Raw genomic sequence first — 20,476 nt, forward strand, 5'->3', positions numbered from 1 at the left:
GGAGGTTAAGGGAGAGGAAGGATGGAGAAGTAGGGAGCCGGTGCGAGCGACAGCAGGCTCACTTGAGCAAAAGGCAGTCAGCTGGAAGGAGAGCCCTGAGAGAAGGTTTGGCCGACACTCGGGGTGGATGGATTGAACTTTTTAGAGGAGCAGGAGTGACCAGGATCATGGATGGCTCGCCGCATAAGGTCATGAAGGCAGTGGAAGTCGTGTTGAGCCCTAGCGTGAGCGCCCTGGCCACTGGGGGAAGGAACCCAAGTCTCGGTCCGGCTGGAGCCCAACGTAGCCAAGGATCAGAGGGCTACCGGACCAGTGCGGAAGGAGCTGCCTATGCTGGTAGGGCGACCCCCCTGTTGCAGGGCCCGGAAGGGAGAAGCAGGGGAGCTGTTGGGTTAAAGGCGGCGGCACCGGATTTTTCCAGAAAGGCCATTTCCAAACGTTATTTTAACCTCGGGTTTTAAAGGAATTTTTCTATTGTGTTTTTAATCTCCGCGATTTCACCGTGTTTTTATTGGATTATTTACTTGAAGATTTGAGAGACACTGCACTTATTTCTTTGAACACTGTTTTGCTTGTGGATTTTAAATAAAAGCACTTTGCACTTTTTGCACCATCCCCTTGCTTTGTTGTGCCTCACTGCCTAGCTCATCAATGACATTACCGATGGTGTCGGGTTCAAGGGCTCCCAGAAGTCGGATGGGAACTTGGACCGGAAATCGCATCGTCACACAGCCCTGCATGTGGTATAGCGCAGGCATGTCAAACTCACTACCGTTGGTGGGCTGCTTCGACTGCCATACATGCATCAGCGGGCCACACTGTAACAAATACTATTATACAAAGTTACTGTAGCTTTCTTTCCAATACTGAAAAGTTTAAAGAAAAGCAATTTATTTCCATACAATCTCCGTACAACAGCGTACAATTAAAGTCTTAGTCTCTTAGCTAGGTCTTTATTATATTCATTATATTAGATTCATTGCTTATACAGGAGTCTTACAGTGTGAGATTTATTTCTTTTGTCCCGACACTTGGCATCTCTTGTTAGTAACCAGTTCGTCAATATCAGGCTTGAAATCTCGTGCAGCTGCAAGGAGGGATGAAAGGTGCTCGACGGTAAATCTTGAGCGATGTGGGGTTTTGGTAGCTTTCATTATCGAAAACAATTGCTCACAAAGGTAAGTGCTTCCGAACATTGACAGTACTCCCGATGCCAACTTACAGATCTGCACATACGAGGGTGGCAGGTAAGCATACAAGCCTGGCACACCAACTTCGTAGTATTTTGCCTTCAGAACAGAATCTGACTGCACTTCAATCAATTCCATTTGGATATTCTCAGGCACATTCTCAGCGTTGTAAGAGTATGGGGACGTAAACAGCGCAAAGTCCTGTTCGTATGAACTGAAATCACGAAAATGCTCACTGAATTCATTGCTCAGTAATTCAAGTTGGAAAACAAATCCTCCAAAAATCTAATTTTGCTTTACTAAGTTTACTTCAAAGTTTATATTGTAAAATAAGCCGATATGCAAAAAGCCCCCTGACCTACAATAATTTTACAAACTCAAAATCACAAAAATGTGTTAATTAACACGTCACCAACTTCTCGCGTCCGCTTCAGATCTTCAGCTGTAGTCTGCACTAACTGTTCATTACAATACTAACACAAAATTACATAAAACTAGAGCAAAAAAATGTGAAAATATGCGAGCTATTGCTACTCGTGATGGTCAGTTCTGACCAGTGGCCAGTCTCAGCAGCCCAGCCAGTCGTGGCAGCCCTGGGCAGAGAAAGAATCGGTGGCCCCTTCGCCCGTCCATTGCGGACACTGCATAGCTGCCTTGTGCTCATGACACGCTTCTATATGCGTGTGTCCATAAGTGGCGGCCCATGATATTCTCATTACGGCAGAACGTTACAATACTACATATAGCTTACTGCTCCGACTCGAGCGACATTAGTAAATACAGCGTACTAATTAACAAGAAACACAATGCTTTTCGGCCACATTGCCGTCAGCTGTGTGTCGTTATTTTCACTTTCTGTTTTATATTCAATATATATTGCCGTGGCGGCCCTGTGCAGGTGCACAGTTTGCATGCCTAAGGCCGGCCCTGCTGCAGCCTAGCACTTCAGTTGCGACGTCGCGGCTCGTTAACTTTGGCCAAGGCTCGTGGCTATACTAGCAGATGACGTTATCGGTACCGTAATGCCGGGGGAAAACGTGCTTTTGTCAGAAGGCAGAAGTAAGAAAAGTCAATAAGTAACGCCGAAGATGCAGAATGATTCCTATCACAAATGATAGTAATCATTTTGTACAAGTTTAGTGCTAACTAGGATCGGTCATGCGGGCCACACAGATTTCTGTTGCGGGCCGCGTGTTTGACATGCCTGGTATAGCAGGTCTGCAACTTTATATATTAAAAAAAAAAAAAAGACCAAGTTTTAAATCCATAAAGCCATGTCGTTCTCCGTGGGCACGACTGCGGGGAGTTAATGAGGTAGTTGGAGCGAATCGCACCTGCACGTGTGGGCGCATTCGTTCTCAATTGCTTCATTGGCTTCCTGCGGTGTGTGATTAAGGCGCTGCGCCCACGGAGCCATGGGAGCTATGTGTGTGTGTGTGTGTATATATATATATATATATATATATATATATATATATATATATATATATATATATATACGGGTCGGTATCAGGGAAGGGGGCATGGATAGATAAGAAAATGAAAGAGGGCAGAAGACGTGAAGAGCGGTCTTAGCTGGAGGATCTGGCCACCTAGAAGGAGGAGACAGAACGAGCTGGGGCCCCGCGAAGGAGCGTTTGGTTGTGGCGTTCTAGGGGCTAGTCTACCCCACTGAACGTTCGAGTGAGTGGGGTTAGCAAGGCAGATGTCCTCCCGAGGGATCTGAGGAGCGACTACAGGAGCGCAAAGGATGAAGGGAGGAGAGCCGACCTCAAATGGTCTGGCAGTGATGTCCGTAAGGAAGCCAAGAGGGAGGTTGGCCGAAGGAGCTCGTGGCTGTGCCGGCTGCATGAGTTATGGGTGAGCCGGGGAGAAGGAGGTGGGCTGAGATTGGGGTGAGTGAGACTGCATTTTTAACCTCTGATTTTAAAGGATTCATTTATTGTTTTTATCCCCACTGGACACTTGTTTTAATGGATTTATTGAAACTGATGCACTGCATTTTTTGTTTGGATACTGTTTTGTTGATTTTAAAATAAAAGCACTTTTGCACTTTTTGGAAATATCCCCAGGCTTCATTAGAGAATTGTCCTCATATGTCAGCTCATCTCGATGACATTACCAACGGTGTCGGGTTCAGGGATCCCATAAGGATTATGGGAGCATAGAGCGAACTCGCATCGTCACAACGCACACCAAATAAAAATACTTGGTCAAAAGCGGAAACAAATTCCACAAAAAACGGGGACAAATCCCTTCTTTAAGATTATTACCGTTTGATTTGATCGGAGTGAGTCACTTGGTAGGTCACATTAGGAGACTGGTATTCATGGGAGCGCAACAAAGGCAACGACTGAAGATCGCAGAAAAGTCACACAATGTGATCTTCTTCTTCTTCTTTCAGCTGCTCCTGATAGGGGTCACCACAGCGGATCACCTTGTTCCATATCTTCCTATCCTCTCCATCTTACACTTTACATGACTTCTAGTCGTGGGTACGTCACACCGCCAAGTGCCTGCGACTCGCTGGGATTACGTAAATGAAGGCTATGGCTGGAAATCGCTGGAGAAGTCACGTGATGTGACATGGCCTTCAATTCGAGTAGGAGGCCTGATGGACCAGTTAAATCTGACAATTTCTAATTCATTTTACCAAAATGTTCCCCTCCGGTATGAAATAAGAGTGCTATCTAGCTATCATGCCACCATTCACATTCCAATGCTGGACTTTGGCGATACAAAAATACAGAAACAAATGCTCTCCTCTAGTTTGCAAGGAAACCCTAGACAAACTAAAAAAACTCAAGTAACGAAACGTTCCTTAAATCCAGGAAGTGAAACGCTCATTTTGATCCCCAAAGTTAATGCCCTTTGAGGTTAACCTATAAAAATAGCCGGCGATCTCACTTTTCGAAAGCTGCTTGGCATTATGTTGTGCTATCTTGCGTTCTCCGAATGTTTCACAAACCACATCAAGGAACCAATATGTTGTGCTGTACGGGTATCTGGCTTTACAAATCACGAGCGCTGTGTCATTAAGTCCATTAAATCAACTTTGCCAAATACTCTCTGAATAGCACATGGTAGTAAGCTGCTCGGTCAAAGCGTCACATGCAACTGTAAACTACAAGAAGCGTCACTTCTATCCATGCCGTGCAGCGCAGATGCATTGTGGCTTGTTGTGTAATTCAGTTCATCAGAGCCGTGATGATGAAGCCAACATTTCATGTAGGAATTTAAATGTTTATGTTTGGCGACCGCAAAACTTAAACGCTCTGCAGTCTTTATTTAGAACAAAAGCTTACCATTATAATCAGGTAAATTAACATACAAGTCTTCATTTTGCCTGCGAAGGGGTTATCATAATTACAGACTGTGTGAAACTTTGACTTAAAATATTTTACATGCACTTTCATAATACATTCTCAAAGGGAAATAAGCAATTATGTTTAAAAGAGGGCACAGAAAAAGGGCGTAATAGACGGCACACATGGGCTGGCACAAGGATCCTTACCCCAGCCGGGAAGCCAATACAGCGGAAGGACCGGGGGAGACAGACAACAACAGAGAAGTATTTTCTCCCCCATTACGATAGGTGGCAGCATCTCTGGGCTTCAGTAGCCTGCGGCTTACCCACAGGGCACACTGGGAATTGGAGTCCCAGAATGCAGCCCTGTTGGGTTTCATGGGTATCAACAGGGGACTGTGCAGGGATGGATAATCCCTACATTTTCAGACTTCCTTCTGACCCTGGAGGTACTTAATAATATTATTATTATTATTATTATTAATTTATCTACAGTGATCCCCCACTTTATCACGGAAATTACATTACAGACTCATCAGCGAATGGTGAAAATCCACGATATACAGTTGTGCTTGAAAGTTTGTGAACCCTTTAGAATTTTCTATATTTCTATATGAAAATCATCAGATTTTCACTCAAGTCCTAAAAGCAGATAAAGAGAAACCAGTTAAACAAATGAGACAAAAATATTATATGCAGTCATTTATTTATTAAGGAAAATGATTGAATATTACATGTTTGTGAGTGGCAAAAGTATGTGAACCTTTGCTTTCAGTATCTGGTGTGACCCCCCCTTTGCAGCAATAACTGCAACTAAACGTTTCCGGTAACTGTTGATCAGTCCTGCACACCGGCTTGGAGGATTGAGCCCATTCCTCCGTCCAGAACAGCTTTAACTCTGGGATGTTGGTGGGTTTCCTCACATTAACTGTTCACTTCAGGTCCTTCCACAACATTTTGATTGGTTTAAGGTCAGGACTTTAACTTGGCCATTCCAGAACATGAACTTTATTCTTCTTTAAACATTCTTCGGTAGAATGACTTGTGTGCTTAAGGTCGTTGTCTTGCTGCATGACCCACCTTCTCTTGAGATTCAGTTCATGGACAGATGTCCTGACATTTTCCTTTAGAATTCTCCGATATAATTCAGAATTCATTGTTCCATCAATGAAGACAAGACGTCCTGTCCCAGATGCAGCAAAACAGGCCCAAACCATGATACTACCACCACCATGTTTCACAGATGGGATAAGGTTCTTATGCTGGAATGAAGTGTTTTCCTTTCTCCAAACATAACGCTTTTCATTTAAACCAAAAAGTTCTATTTTGGACTCATCCGTCCACAAAACATTCTTCCAATAGCCTTCTGGTTTGTCCATGTGATCTTTAGCAAACTGCAGACGAGCAGCAATGTGTTTGTTTTGGAGAGCAGTGGCTTTCTCCTTGCAACCCCGCCATGCACACCATTGTTGTTCAGTGTTCTCCTGATGGTGGACTCATGAACATGAACATTAGCCAATGTGAGAGAGGCCTTCAGTTGCTTAGAAGTTACCCTGGGGTACCCTTTGTGACCTCGCCGACTATTACACGCCTTGCTCTTGGAGTGATCTTTGTTGGTCGACCACTCCTGGGGAGGGTAACAATGGTTGTGAATTTCCTTCATTTGTACACAATCTGTCTGACTGTGGACCGGTGGAGTCCAAACTCTATAGAGATGGTTTTGTAACCTTTTCCAGCCTGATGAGCCTTAACAACTCTTTTTGTGAGGTCCTCAGAAATCTCCTTTGTTCGTGCCATGATACACTTCCACAAACATGTGTTGTGAAGAGCAGACTTTGATAGATCCCTGTTCTTTAAATAACACAGGGTGCCCACTCACACCTGATTGTCATCCCATTGATTGAAAACAACGGACTTGAATTTCACCTTCAAACTAACTGCTAATCCTAGAGGTTCACATACAGTACTTTTGCCACTCACAAATATGGAATATTCGATCATTTTCCTCAATAAATAAATGACCAAGTATAATATTTTTTGTCTCATTTGTTTAACTTGTTTCTCTTTATCTACTTTTAGGACTTGAGTGAAAATCTGATGATGTTTTAGGTCATATTTGTGTAGAAATACAGAAAAGTCTAAAGGGTTCACAAACTTTCAAGCACAATTGTAGCAAGAACATATAAATAAACTTTTTTATAGTTTAAGCCTTAAAATACCACTCCCACGTGCTTTAAACACATGTAAACTTATTAAAAACACGCTTTGTAAACACATATGATATGTGGATGTCGGGATGAGGATATGAGTAACATCTCCCTATTATAAAACATTTTAACGTTGTGCAAGACAAGGCAGTGAGACAGAAGGACAGCTGCTGTACAGGCTTTTAAATAATCGATGCGCAGAGCGACAAGCAGAATGGGCATCTTGGCAAAAGCAGTGCAGAGCCAGTAGCTGATCCGTCCACGTCTGCTTAGCGTGCATTCAGCTCCCCACCCTTCACAACATGAGCGGGAGAGACAGGAGGCGCGCTACGCTCCTGCCACTTCACGGGGGGGTTGAGCAAAACCAGATCATCTCGGACTTGATCGGACTCTGGCTGCACGCTGTGGCTGCCAGTTTGCCAAGAATGTGCGGCAGGCTTGCTACCAGGCTGTCTTCACGTGGCAGTGCATTGCATTCTGGTTTCTACCTCTTATCACTGTTAAGTGGCAATCCTCCCTGGCGAACATTGTTAGTACCACGACTAGCTGGGGACCACTCAGCTGAAGCTGGAACCTTACATTCATTTTCGATCAGTCATAGTCCAGTTCAGAAATAATGGGCAAACCATCGTCCACGGAGTGTTTTGTTTTAAGCATTCGCTTTGATCTGTCGCCAGATGTCAGGGCCATTTTTGCCGTTGTGTGCGCCTTGCTACTCACGAGAGTGCAGGAAATCTCGGTCAAACCAATGAATCGAACTTTCCGTCTGGCAACGAGAGTCCAACTAAAATGTAACGGTTGGTTTTGTCACAGTTTACAGTTGATTACCATCGTCAACTCCTCCTTTTGACAAAAGTAGACATCAACCCTCACAGAGTTAACCGTGCTGGGTCAAAGGTGGGCAAAACAAGGGACAACCTATTGAGATGGGGCCTCACAACAACCGCTGAATGTCCCTGTGGTGAGCCCACCCAAACAATGGACCACATTCTCCATGAATGTTCCCAAGGCCCTATGTGAATTTCCCATTGGGATTAATAAAGTATCTATCTATCTATCTATCTACATGTACCGATGAAGATCTTAAGGATGCTAAGGACGTCGCTCTTACCTGGATACGGCAGTGGTGTGATAAGATATGATGATGATGTTGATGTAGCACAAAGCCTGCATGAAAAGTTGAATTAATAAACCTTTTATTTAAACCTCAGCTTGTGTCTGTGAGGTTGTGTCTGGGGTTTGGGGGTACTCTGTGTGAAGAACACACTTCCCCTTACCAAGTCTCCAACTGTTGCCCCCATGTTGCTGATATAGCAGGTGAGCACACGTTACACCGGAAAACAACGCGGGCGGCTCATCTTGATTTAATTAAAACAAAACAAAAAGAAACTGCAAGCAAATTGCTATTTTAAGTTAGGAAGTGAAATTTAACCGTGAGAAAAGCCAGAATGACCGCAGTCCATTTAACCGCATTGACTTCACTTCTCGAAAACGAAAGTGACATAAATGTCAAGGTGTAGGAAAAAAAAAAAAAATGGTTGACAATTAAGTGCAGACTTCCCATTTGGCATTTCAAGATGGGGAAGTATGATTTGTATAAATAAATAATGATGAAACAAGAGATGACAAATGAAGATGGCTTGTGAGAAAAAAAATCTAAATATAGGAAGTTAGCCAACGAGCGCCGCTCTCCGTGTGTGCGTTTGATCTTAATGTTATTCAAAAACTATTTTATTTTTAAATGGAAACAGACACAACAAAGGATTCTCGTCAGCTTCTGCTTTTTAATTATTTTTAAGATTGTCAATACCAAAAAAAACATCTTAACACGTTCCTGGTAGAGAATAATAATTCTTTACATTTATAATTTAGGGGTAATTATTGACTTGGACATGAATTTTAAAATCACATATTAATCAGATTACTAGGACAGCTTTTTTTTTATTTAAGAAATATAACAAAAGTTAGACCCCCTTATAACCAGGGCTGTGGAGTTGGAGTCGGCAAAAATGTACCGACTCAGACTCCTAATAAATTTAAATTGCAACAAAAAAATAATACAGCAAGTTCAAATGTCCAATTTCACAAACAATCGTCCTAAATTAAGAACTTCTCTGATGTAAGAATAAAGCCCAGTGCATAGTTGTGTTACTACTGTAGTGTGAAGTTCAGCTGAGCTATTATACAACCTGACATTCACATATTGTAATCTAGATTATGGTACATTACAAAAAGTGTTTTCATTTTATTTCAAATATAATGTGTTTAATAACAAGTGTCATGGTGTAGGTGGAGGTGTGTGCTATATCCTGATGTGTGTTCAGGGGTTCAAACTGGCCAATACGGTACAGAGTCAGCTTCCTAACCTGTAGTTCTGTGGTTAAATGACGTGTATGTTGCCTCCCTTCAATCAACATGGAAAATACTTCAGCATATTAAATAATAATAATTCTTTGCATTTATATAGCACTTTTCTCACTACTCAAAGTGCTTAACAATTGCAGGTTAAGGGCCTTGCTCAAGGGCCCAACAGAGCAGAGTCCCTTCTGGTATTTTATAGGTTTCGAACCAGCAACCTTCCAATTGCCAGTGCAGATCCCTAGCTTCAGTTTGTTCAACTTAAAACTTTCACATCCCAACCCACCGCTGTTACTTCAGGTGGGCTCTGTCCTGGGGTCCCTCCTTTTCATTATTTACCTCATTCCCCATGGTAATATCTTTTGTACATACAGTGGTACCTCAGTATACGTCCTTAATCCGTTCCAGATCCTTGGACTTATACCAAACAGGACGCATACCAAATGAATTTTTTCCGCAAGAAATAAAGGGAAAATGATTAATCCGTTCCAATGAAAAAAAAAAAATCCTATTGTTATTGGCATATTATACATTGATGGGGTTGCATAAAATAATTTAAACACTGCTTAATACTAAAATACATAAATACAAAAGCAATTAGATGAAATAAATGAAAACTTAACTTCACTTTACTTTTTAATAACATCTTTGTTTTTCACAATCGTAGATACCATCGTTCTCAGCATGCAGTATGCAGCAGCCAAGTCCCGGATACGCACGCTACCTTCATACTTTTCAACAATCAATTCAAATTTATGCGAAAAAACACAAAATCACATGGAAATTCACCAAGAGTTACAGTGCGGGTTGTTCACTGAATGCTAGCAACTGGCGTACTAACGCTCGTGGGCAGTCATGGCTTTGTCTCGAGAGAGGTAAACAAGGGTAGCGCGCGGTGTTCTAGTACGCGGGTCGTATTCCAAACAAAGGTCGTATACCAAGCAAAATTTTTCACGCCCAAACAGGACGAATACCAAGCTGGACTTATTCTAAAGTGGATGTATACCGAGGAACCACCGTATGACATTAGCTTCCACTGTTATGCTGATGACACCCAGCTCTACCTCACTAGCAAACCTACTGCTTCCTTTCTACTCTCCTCACTTACTGATTGCACAGCAGAAAACAAATCCTGGTTTTCTTCACATTTTTTTTTAATTAAATAAGTGACAAAACTGAGGTACAAAATCAACACTATCCAAAACTGATCATTTTTCCTTTGTTATAGATAGATAGATAGCGTAGTTGGCAGGATTAGATAGATAGATAGATAGATAGATAGATAGATAGATAGATAGATAGATAGATAGATAGATAGATAGATAGATAGATAGATAGATAGATAGATAGATAGATAGATAGATAGATAGATAGATAGATAGATAGATAGATAGATAGATAGATAGATAGATAGATAGATAGATAGATAGATAGATAGATAGATAGATAGATAGATAGATAGATAGAGTAGATAGATAGATAGATAGATAGATTAGATAGATAGATGATACTTTATTAATTCCAAGGGGAAATTCACATACTCCAGCAGCAGCATACTGATATAAACAATATTAAAGAGTGATAACAATGTACATATACCAGACAGTAACTTTGTATAATGTTAACGTTTACCCCTCTCCCTCCCCGGGTGGAATTGAAGTGTCTCATAGTGTGGTGGAGGAACGATCTCCTCAGTCTGTTAGTGCAGCAGGACGGTGACAGCAGTCTGTCGCTGAAGCTGCTCCTCTGTCTGGAGATGATCCTGTTCAGTGGATGCAGTGGATTCTCCATGACTGACAGGAGTCTGCTCAGCGCCTGTTTCTGTTATTGATAATTCCTCCGTCTCCCCTTCCCCACAGGTGTCATCCTTGACAGTACTTTATCCTTTCAGTCCCACATCAATAACATCTCCCGGTCTCCATGTTTCCACTTGTGTAACATTAATTGTATTCGCCCCTCCGTCTCTCTCCACACCACTGCTCTTTTTGTTCATAGCCTTGTCACTTCTCATCTGGATTACTGCAATTCCCTTTTCTTTGGTCTTTCTCGCAAATCTCTTTATAAGCTTCAACTGGTCCAGAATTCAGCTGCCCACCCACATCATTACTAGAACCCCCTCTGTTCACCATATCACTCCCGTTTTGCAGCAGCTTCATTGGCTTCCAGTTCAGCTCCGAATTCAATTCAAAATTCTTCTCCACACCCTTGTCCCTCCATATCTGTCTGACCTCCTCCATGTTGCCGTTCCCTCCCGCACCCTCGGATCCTCTTCCTCCATCCACTTGACTGTCCCCTTCGTCCGTCTTACCACCATTCAGTTGCTCTGCTCCCCAGCTCTGGAACTCACTACCATCTGAGCTTAGAAATATTGAATCATTTTCACTTTTCAAATCTACACTTAAAACTCATTTGTTTAAGATGGCTTTTTCTCTTTGATTACAATTGCTTTGTCTGATTTTAATCTTTGTATCTTACTTATTGTTTAAAATCTGTTTTATCTATTGTTCAGTGTCCTTGAGTGTTTAGAAAGGTGCTTACAAATAAATAAAATGTATTATTATTATTACCTGTGCCAGCTCTGTACAGTCCAGGTATGGCCTCATGCCACCAGTAGTGACACTGACTGTAGCCAAATGCAAAACGAATGACAAAACAGATAAGGAGGGTCAAATGTCAGTAGCCTCCCTCCACCTGTTAAACCAGGGGTGTCAAACTCCGGTCCTGGAGGGCCACATTGACTGCAGGTTTTCATTCTTACCATCTTCTTCATTAATGACCACTTTTTGCTGCTAATTAACTTCTTTTGCTTCAGTTTTAATTAACTTGTCTCAGGCCCCTTAGTTGTTTCTTTTTCCTTAATTAGCAGCCAAACAATAATGAGGCACAAAACAAGCTGCCACATGACCAGCTAACGTGTGCCCCTCACACAATATCTATCTTACTAAACCACAGTTAATATATGCACGGCGGACGCACTGAGGCACATGCGCACTGCGGCCTTGGCACCTGTCCCAGAGTCCAGTCAAACGCAGCGCCTTTCCAAAACGCAGCGGCTTCCCAGAGTCAGTAGGTGGCGCCCGAACAACACAACCTGTAAACTACACTTGCTCTAATCCACTGTGCCAGTAATGTAGATCACATAACAGTCATTCAGTTTGATGCCCGCCCCAGAGTCCAGAGTCAAACACAGCGACTTCCCAAAACGCGGCGGCTTCCCAGAGTCAGTAGGTGGCGCCCAAACAACACAACCTGTGAGCTACACTTGCTCTAATCCACTGTGCCAGTAATATAGATCACATAACGGTCACAGACTCTAACCCAGCGGCTTCCCAGACTCAGTGGCTGGCACACGAACACCGCAACCTGTAAACTAAACTTGCTGTGCTCCACTCTGCCAGCAATCTGTGTCAGCAAAGGCAACGGAATCACGTCTCCACAAAACAAAACCGCTTTAGTACAGATATGCTTATGTAATTAGATGACATGTCCCCAGACGCACCCACCCTCCATGATATGTCATCCATCCAGATATCGGACGGAACAGACACTGATTGCCATTCCTGGATTTCTGATTCGCTAGCGAATCGCGGGCTTACTTGTGTGGAAATAAAGAAAAGTGAAGGTCTCGGTAAGGCTGATCTGCTCAGGTCACCAAAACATTTTCACAGTGTTCTTAGAAAAAACAGAAAATCAACAGTTTTGTAAATGTCTGCCGTGGCAGAATCAGAACAGCAACAAGCCATGGAATTAAATTAATTAATTAAATGGAATTAATTTAAAATTTGAAGCCCCAATTTAGCTGGTCATCTTTTGGCTCATTTCACATCTCATTTCTGTTTGGCTGTCATTTAATGAAGAAACAAATCAATTCAGAGGACTGAATCATTAAAAACAGGGCTATTGAAATGAAGGGAAATGGAGTTAATTAGCAGTGAAAACTGGTCACTGATTAGGAACAGGGTTAGAATGAAAACCTGCAGCCACTGCACTGCGGCCCACCAGGCCTGGAGCTTGACATGTGTGTGTTAACCCATTCATTCCTGTTTTGGGGGTCTTCTCATTGTTGCCCCTCTAGTGCACCAAAGCAGTTGAAACTGATGAACAAACCCCTCTGCTACTTCACTGACCAGACCACTAGCCCCCAAGTGTCACTGACTTGATGCTCTACTCTCATTACATTGCGGTCCTTTTCATTTTTTTGAGCAGTATATTTGGATGGTAGTCACAGATACACAAAAATCACTTCTGGTCAGGACTGGTGTGACAGAATCAGAGCACCAACAAGAACACGGGTGACACAGCTGGGAACTTGTTAAGGGGTCATTTCTCACAAACATTTGGCAGTTTTTTCTTCACACAGAGTGCCACAGACACAAGGAATTGTTCGGCCTTTTTATTTTTTAAACCTCGGAAGTCGCAGATGGGAATGACTTCAAACCATATTCCAGTAAAACGTTCAGAAAAAACAATATGGACATATCCAGGTAAACCAGTGTTGTGCTCGCTCAATCGGAATAAGCAGCACTAGATAACCGCACGTCACGCAGTATTTCGTGTACCCAAACACCACAGTAACACGTTCGTGGAGACACAAACATACAGAAGCGCTGATAAATGGTCCGACACGAGAGCTTTGCACTAAAGTTCACAGAGTGGGTTGCCATCTTAATCAGAAGTCAGACAACCTTGGGCTTGACATACCAACCCACAAGTTTGGGAGTCGGAAATCCGACTTAGCACAGGGGTGTAATCCAGTTGAAAATTCCAAATAGGAGTTCGGAAACTCGGCCTACCCGCTTGAAACACAATGGAGCACAAGCGACCAAGTAGTGGGGTAGACAATCGGACTTTGGGACCCTTCTAAACTTGACTTACGTTTAGGTTTATGTTTATTTGTCATATATAGGTTAACACAGGGTCAACATACAATGAAATGTGTATGACGAGAAAAACAAGTCACTCAGCCTCGATCCAATAAAGCTAAAAAATAATTTAAAAAATTACAAGTTAAAAATAGACAAGCCATATAAAATAAAATGTGTACGTTTTAAAAGAAGTTATAGAGCAATACGAGTTGAATGAGCAGCAAGTACAAATGACAGTTATTGCACAGATAATGTTTTATAAGTACAGATGCATATTCCATAAAGTGCAGATGCAAGTTCCAGTCAGTATTCAGTGTGTGCGGGTACAGTTTGTGTGTGAGTAGTGCAATGTACAGGTGCTGGTCATAAAATTAGAATATCATGACAAAGTTGATTTATTTCAGTAATTCCATTCAAAAAGTGAAACTTGTATATTAGATTCATTCATTACACACAGACTGATGTATTTCAGATGTTTATTTCTTTTAATGTTGATGATTATAACTGACAACTAATGAAAGTCCTAAATTCATTACCTCGGAAAATTAGAATATTGTGAAAAGGTTCAATATTGAAGACACCTGGTGCCACACTCTAATCAGCTAATTAACTCAAAAGTCTTTAAATGGTCTCTCAGTCGAGTTCTGTAGGCTACACAATCAGGGGGAAGACTGCTGACTTGACAGTTGTCCAAAAGACGACCATTGACACCTCGCACAAGGAGGGCAAGACACCAAAGGTCATTGCTAAAGAGGCTGGCTGTTCACAGAGCTCTGTGTCCAAGCACATTAATAGAGAGGCGAAGGGAAGGACAAGATGTGGTAGAAAAAAGTGGACAAGCAATAGGGATAAGCGCACCCTGGAGAGGATTGGGAAACAAAACCCATTGAAAAATGTGGGGGAGATTCACAAAGAGTGGACTGCAGCTGGAGTCAGTGCTTCAAGAACCACCACACACAGACGTATGCAAGACATGGGCTTCAGCTGTCACATTCCTTGTGTCAAGCCACTCTTGAACAAGAGACAGCGTCAGAAGCGTCTCGCCTTTGGACTGCTGCTGAGTGGTCCAAAGTTATGTTCTCTGATGAAAGTAAATTTTGCATTTCCTTTGGAAATCAAGGTTCCAGAGTCTGGAGGAAGAGAGGAGAGGCACAGAATCAACGTTGCGTGAGGTCCAGTGTAAAGTTTCCACAGTCAGTGATGGTTTGGGGTGTCATGTCATCTGCTGGTGTTGGTCCATTGTGTTTTCTGAGGTCCAAGGTCAACGCAGCCATCTACCAGGAAGTTTTAGAGCACTTCATGCTTCCTGCTGCTGACGAACTTTATGGAGATGCAGATTTCATTTTCCAACAGGACCTGGCACCTGCACACAGTGCCAAAGCTACCAGTACCTGGTTTAAGGACCATGGTATCCCTGTTCTTGATTGGCCAGCAAACTCGCCTGACCTTAACCCCATAGAAAATCTATGGGGTATTGTGAAGAGGAAGATGCAATACGCCAGACCCAACAATTCAGGAGAGCTGAAGGCCACTATCAGAGCAACATGGGCTCTCATAACACCTGAGCAGTGCCACAGACTGATCGACTCCATGCCACGCCGCATTGCTGCAGTAATCCAGGCCAAAGGAGCCCCAACTAAATATTGAGTGCTGTACATGCTCATACTATTCATGTTCATACCTTTCAGTTGGCCAACATTTCTAAAAATCCTTTTTTTGCATTGGTCTTAATTGATATTCTAATTTTCTGAGATACTGAATTTGGGACTTTCATTAGTTGTCAGTTATAATCATCAACATTAAAAGAAATAAACATTTGAAATACATCAGTCTGTGTGTAATGAATGAATCTAATATACAAGTTTCACTTTTTGAATGGAATTACTGAAATAAATCAACTTTGTCATGATATTCTAATTTTATGACCAGCACCTGTAGATGTAATGCAAGTGTAGATGTAAGTGTTCAGGTGTTGCTGTTGAGGAGTCGAATGGCCTGGTGGTAAAAACTGCTCTTAAGTCTTGTAGTCCGAGCAGCCAGACTCCTGTCTGCGACTTGATGTTACTGTGGACGTATTTGGTGGATAGGACTGGCAAATTTGGTTGGGACTGAATGCCCTGTTCTCGTCCGGCTCGTTCTAACGGAATTCAATAAATCGGTCCATTCATTTTCAAACCTGCTGTTCCGGAGTTTATTTCATTAACAGCTAAAAAGGGAATTGAAAATGGTGGCCTGTTTACGAGCCGTGAGCTTGTTGGGTCACCTGTTGACTTGCTTTCTCTCTCTTTTTATTACTTGGCTGCCCTTTACGAGAAGAAAAAAAAATAAAAAGCCACGCGCATCGTGTTAAATTAGCAGCAGTAACTGGTTACCAATTAAGAAAGTGGGCATTTGTTAGCAATACAATGGATTGCATTCGTCATTCAGACGCTGGCAACAAAAGAGAGGTGATCTCTGCATTCATGTTTTACATTTTCTAGTTGGCGCTGCCACCTTTTGAGGTACAATTGCTTTACGTTTCTTTTGGTTTTTCTATTGGAGCATAAGGCAGGTGAACTGGCGTGCTCAGGGTCACACAGATGGATTTGAAGTCTAAAGCCGGTACTTGTGTACTAAACCAGGGGTCGCCAAGTCCAGTCCTGGAGGACCACCGTGGCTGCAGCTTTTTGTTCTAACCCTTTTTTTACTGAGTGTCCTGTTGGACCTGCTAATTAACTTCTTGTGAATTCAGTCGGTCAGTCAGTCAGTGTCCAACCCGCTATATCCTAACACAGGGTCACGGGGGTCTGCTGGAGCCAATCCCAGCCAGCACAGGGCGCAAGGCAGGAAGAAACCCCGGGCAGGGCACCAGCCAATCACACACTAGGGACAATTTAGGATCGCCAATGCACCTAACCTCCATGTCTTTGGACTGTGGACTGCAGACACGAGGAGAACTTGCAAACTCCACGCAGGGAGGACCTGGGAAGCGAACCACCATATTATATTATATTAGATTATCCATCCATCCATTTTCCAACCCACTGAATCCGAACACAGGGTCACGGGGGTCTGCTGGAGCCAATCTCAACCAACACAGGGCGCAAGGCAGGAACAAACCTCGGGCAGGGGGCGCCAGCCCACTGCAGGGCACACACACACACACCAAGCACACACTAGGGACAATTTAGGATCACCAATGCACCTAACCTCCATGTCTTTGGACTGCAGACACGAGGAGAACATGCAAACTCCACACAAGGAGGTCCCGGGAAGCGAACCCAGGCCTCCTTACTGCAAGGGAGCAGCGTTAACACTGTGCCACCATATTAGATTAGATTATCCATCCATCCATTTTCCAACCCACTGAATCCGAACACAGGGTCACGGGGGTCTGCTAGAGCCAATCCCAGCCAATACAGGGACAAACCTCGGGCAGGGCATCAGCTCACTGCAGGGCGCACACACACACACCAAGCACACATTAGGGACAATTTAGGATCACCAATGCACCTAACCTGCATGTTTTTGGACTGTGGGAGGAAACCCACGCAGAGAACATGCAAAGAGGACCCAGAAAGTGAACCCAGGCTTCCTTACTGCGAGGCAGCAGCGCTACCCACTGCGCCACCTCTTGTGAATTCATTTTAATTGAATTGCTTTTTTAAGATTTGTTCCCCTGAATTTCTTCATCGTTCCTCTGAGTTGCTTCATTTCTTTCCTTAAATGGCACCCAAACAAAAATGAAATGTGAAGTGAGGGAGCTGACATAAAACCAGCTAAGTCAGGGCCTCAAACTGCAACCAGCCGAGTCTCGTTGTTAATTGAACCCGTTCTTTAATTTTGGGTCTTGCTGCTGCTCTCGCGGTGCATTAGCAGACATTTCCAAAATTGTTGATTTTCTCTTTTCTAAGAGTTCAGGTCAAACGTTTTGTGGACCTGAGCAGACCAACATTCCTGAGACCTTCATCTTTCTTAATTTTCAGATATTGTGTGATGGACACCAGTTGTTTTGGCTCATGTTGTATCTCATTGTTGTCAGTCAGTCATTCTCCAACCTGCTATATCGTAACACAGGGTCACGGGGGTCCGCTGGAGCCAATCCGAGCCAGCACAGGGCGCAAGGCAGGAACAAACCCCAGGCAGGGCGCTAGCCCACCGCAGGACACACACACACACCCGGGACAATTTAGAATCGCCAATGCACCTAACCTGCATGTCTTTGGACCGTGGGAGGAAACCGGAGTGCCCGAAGGAAACCCACGCAGACATGGGGAGAACATGCAAACTCCACGCTGGGAGGACCCAGGTCTCCTTAATGCGAGGCAGCCAGCGCTACTATTGTGCCACCCATTGTACTTCATACCATAATCATTATCGAAAAGATGCCATGCCCAAAGTTGGGGCATGACATGGCCTCTATTTCCTGAGCCTGACTCAAAGATCAATTTAATTAAAAGTTGTCGAAAAATTAACTGAATTGCTCAAGATGATTTAGGATTGACTATAAGAACGTTTGATGAGAACTGGCCCTTTAACCCAACACGGAATATTTACATTTGGTTGCATGTGAAATCCTTGAGCCATTTTTAAATTAAAAGACCCGGTGTGAAGTACACATAATTCACAGTCCTGTAATAATAATACATTTTATTTATATAGCGCCTTTCCCATGAGCAAGGCACTTACAGAATATAATAAAGAACGGCAGTGTATACAGTATATTGCAATGTACAAACCAGATAAATAAAGAAGATTAAGACAGTGAATTCTGGAAATTCTGTAAACTTTACTAATTTCATATGCAAAACCCCGGGCAGGGCACCAGTCCACCACAGGGCACACACACACCAAGCACACACCAGGGACAATTTAGAATCGCTAATGCACCTAACCTGCATGTCTTTGGACTGTGGGAGAAAGCCCACGCAGACACGGGGATAAAAAACAAACTCCACACAGGGATCTCATGATTGCTTGGCTGCTAATTATGGGGTCCGAGTCTTCAAGAGCAACTCAAATAAAATGAAATCAAAAGAAGTTCATTAGCAGCAAAAACAGGTCACTCATTAAGAAAAGGGTTAGAATGAAAACCTGCAGCCATGGCCGACCTGAGTTGACGACCCCTGTTAACTAAACGGACGGGCATGACAAAGGAAAACAGAAGTGTTTTATATTGAAATTTACAGAAATTGGAATAGTATAGAATATAATAAGTTCCATTTGAACGTATGAATAACATTGGGATACAAAAAAATATAGAAATGTACAGAAATTGGAATTGTATAAGGTTTCCCCCTACTCATTCTAGCGTTGGGCTCCGTGGGGGAGATTTCACTGTCAGCCAGCTGCCTATAAACTCCACTTGAATCGGAGTTGGCCACCCCAGGTTTTAAAAGTCTTGGGCACTTGGATTCAGCCGATCCTTGCAAACAGGCTCTCATGTTCGCTCTAAAAGGCGCTATATAAAAGGAACGGTTTATTACAACTCGCGCATTTCACTTGATTATGCGATAAAAGGAGCTGCCTAGAAGTTTGTTGTGCTGTAGCTCGGGAGTTTCACACACACCTCCACCGACACTGGCTGCGCCGGTGGATCCGCATTCCCTCTCCCCTCCCTTTCTTCTCACCTTGGGCAGATCCCGCAGCTGATTGGCGTCCAGCAGAAGCTCCTCCAGGGTCCGGCTGTAGCGATAGATCTCATCGGGAACGGAGAGCAGGGAGCAGTGCCTCTTATCGATCGTCTCGACGTGTCGGTTGCACCGCCACAGAGGGATGCAGTGGAACATTATTTCGGCCCTCTGGGTTTTAAAGAGATTAATCCACCTTTCTCTCCCCCTCCAAACCCCAAGACCGTCACAAAGGAAAAAATAAAATCAAGGTGTCGTGAGTGAAAACACCGCCGGGACGAGAACGATGGGGAGGGGAGGCAACTCCAACAGCACGTTTCAACTGGTGCCCCCCGCCCCTGGTCAGCTCCTCCAACACACGTCGGCTGTAATAAACTTCGGTGACATAAAAAAAAAAACAAGGCGTTCTCTTCCTGGGGGAGATAAACAAAAGTTCACGTCGGGAGTCAGTCACCGTCGGTTCCCCCCTGCTTCTCTGGCCGGCGCTTAGCGCTCTCGTTTTGTTTGTTTGCTTGCTTGCTTTGCTTCGTCAAATTTCTCCCCTTGAGTTTACTCTTATAAAAGAAAAACAACGTTCTCAGTGCGTTGTATCCCAGACTGAAATGCCTGTCGGTTACATCTCTGCGCCGGAGTCCACCGACTCCCTCAGGTTAATTTCCTCTCATTCCAGTTTTTGACCCGGAACATTCACTCCCTCATTCCAGCGTGACGTCACCAATCCCGCCGGCGCCGCCCTCGTGCGCTCGCGACCTGACCTGCGAACCGGGCGAGCGCCGCGAAGTGACGCGAGGCTGCGGGGCTTGCGCGTCGGTCACTTTGTTTGCTTGGGATTTCTTTTTCTTTTGCGGTTTAGTTTTCTTTTCCAAAATAATGTTGGGTCGCGAACTAAAAGTGAGCTTTGTATTCACATTTTACATTTACTTATTTGGCTGACGCCTTT

The 20,476-nt window shown here is 43.5% G+C and overlaps 1 protein-coding gene across 1 annotated transcript in view; it reads right to left on the reverse strand.

Moving 5' to 3' along the window:
- Window positions 1-20,246, reverse strand: part of lrrc1 (leucine rich repeat containing 1) — a 115,251-nt gene extending 95,005 nt beyond the window's left edge. The window contains exon 1 of the mRNA XM_028820132.2: window positions 19,537-20,246. Within this exon, the coding sequence (XP_028675965.1) occupies window positions 19,537-19,695 (159 nt within the window). The 5' untranslated portion in view covers window positions 19,696-20,246. The remainder of the gene's footprint in view (window positions 1-19,536) is intronic.
- Between the last annotated feature and the right edge of the window lie 230 nt (window positions 20,247-20,476).

The sequence above is a fragment of the Erpetoichthys calabaricus genome, chromosome 15, assembly GCF_900747795.2.
Source record: "Erpetoichthys calabaricus chromosome 15, fErpCal1.3, whole genome shotgun sequence".
NCBI classification, from domain to species: Eukaryota; Metazoa; Chordata; class Cladistia; order Polypteriformes; family Polypteridae; genus Erpetoichthys; species Erpetoichthys calabaricus.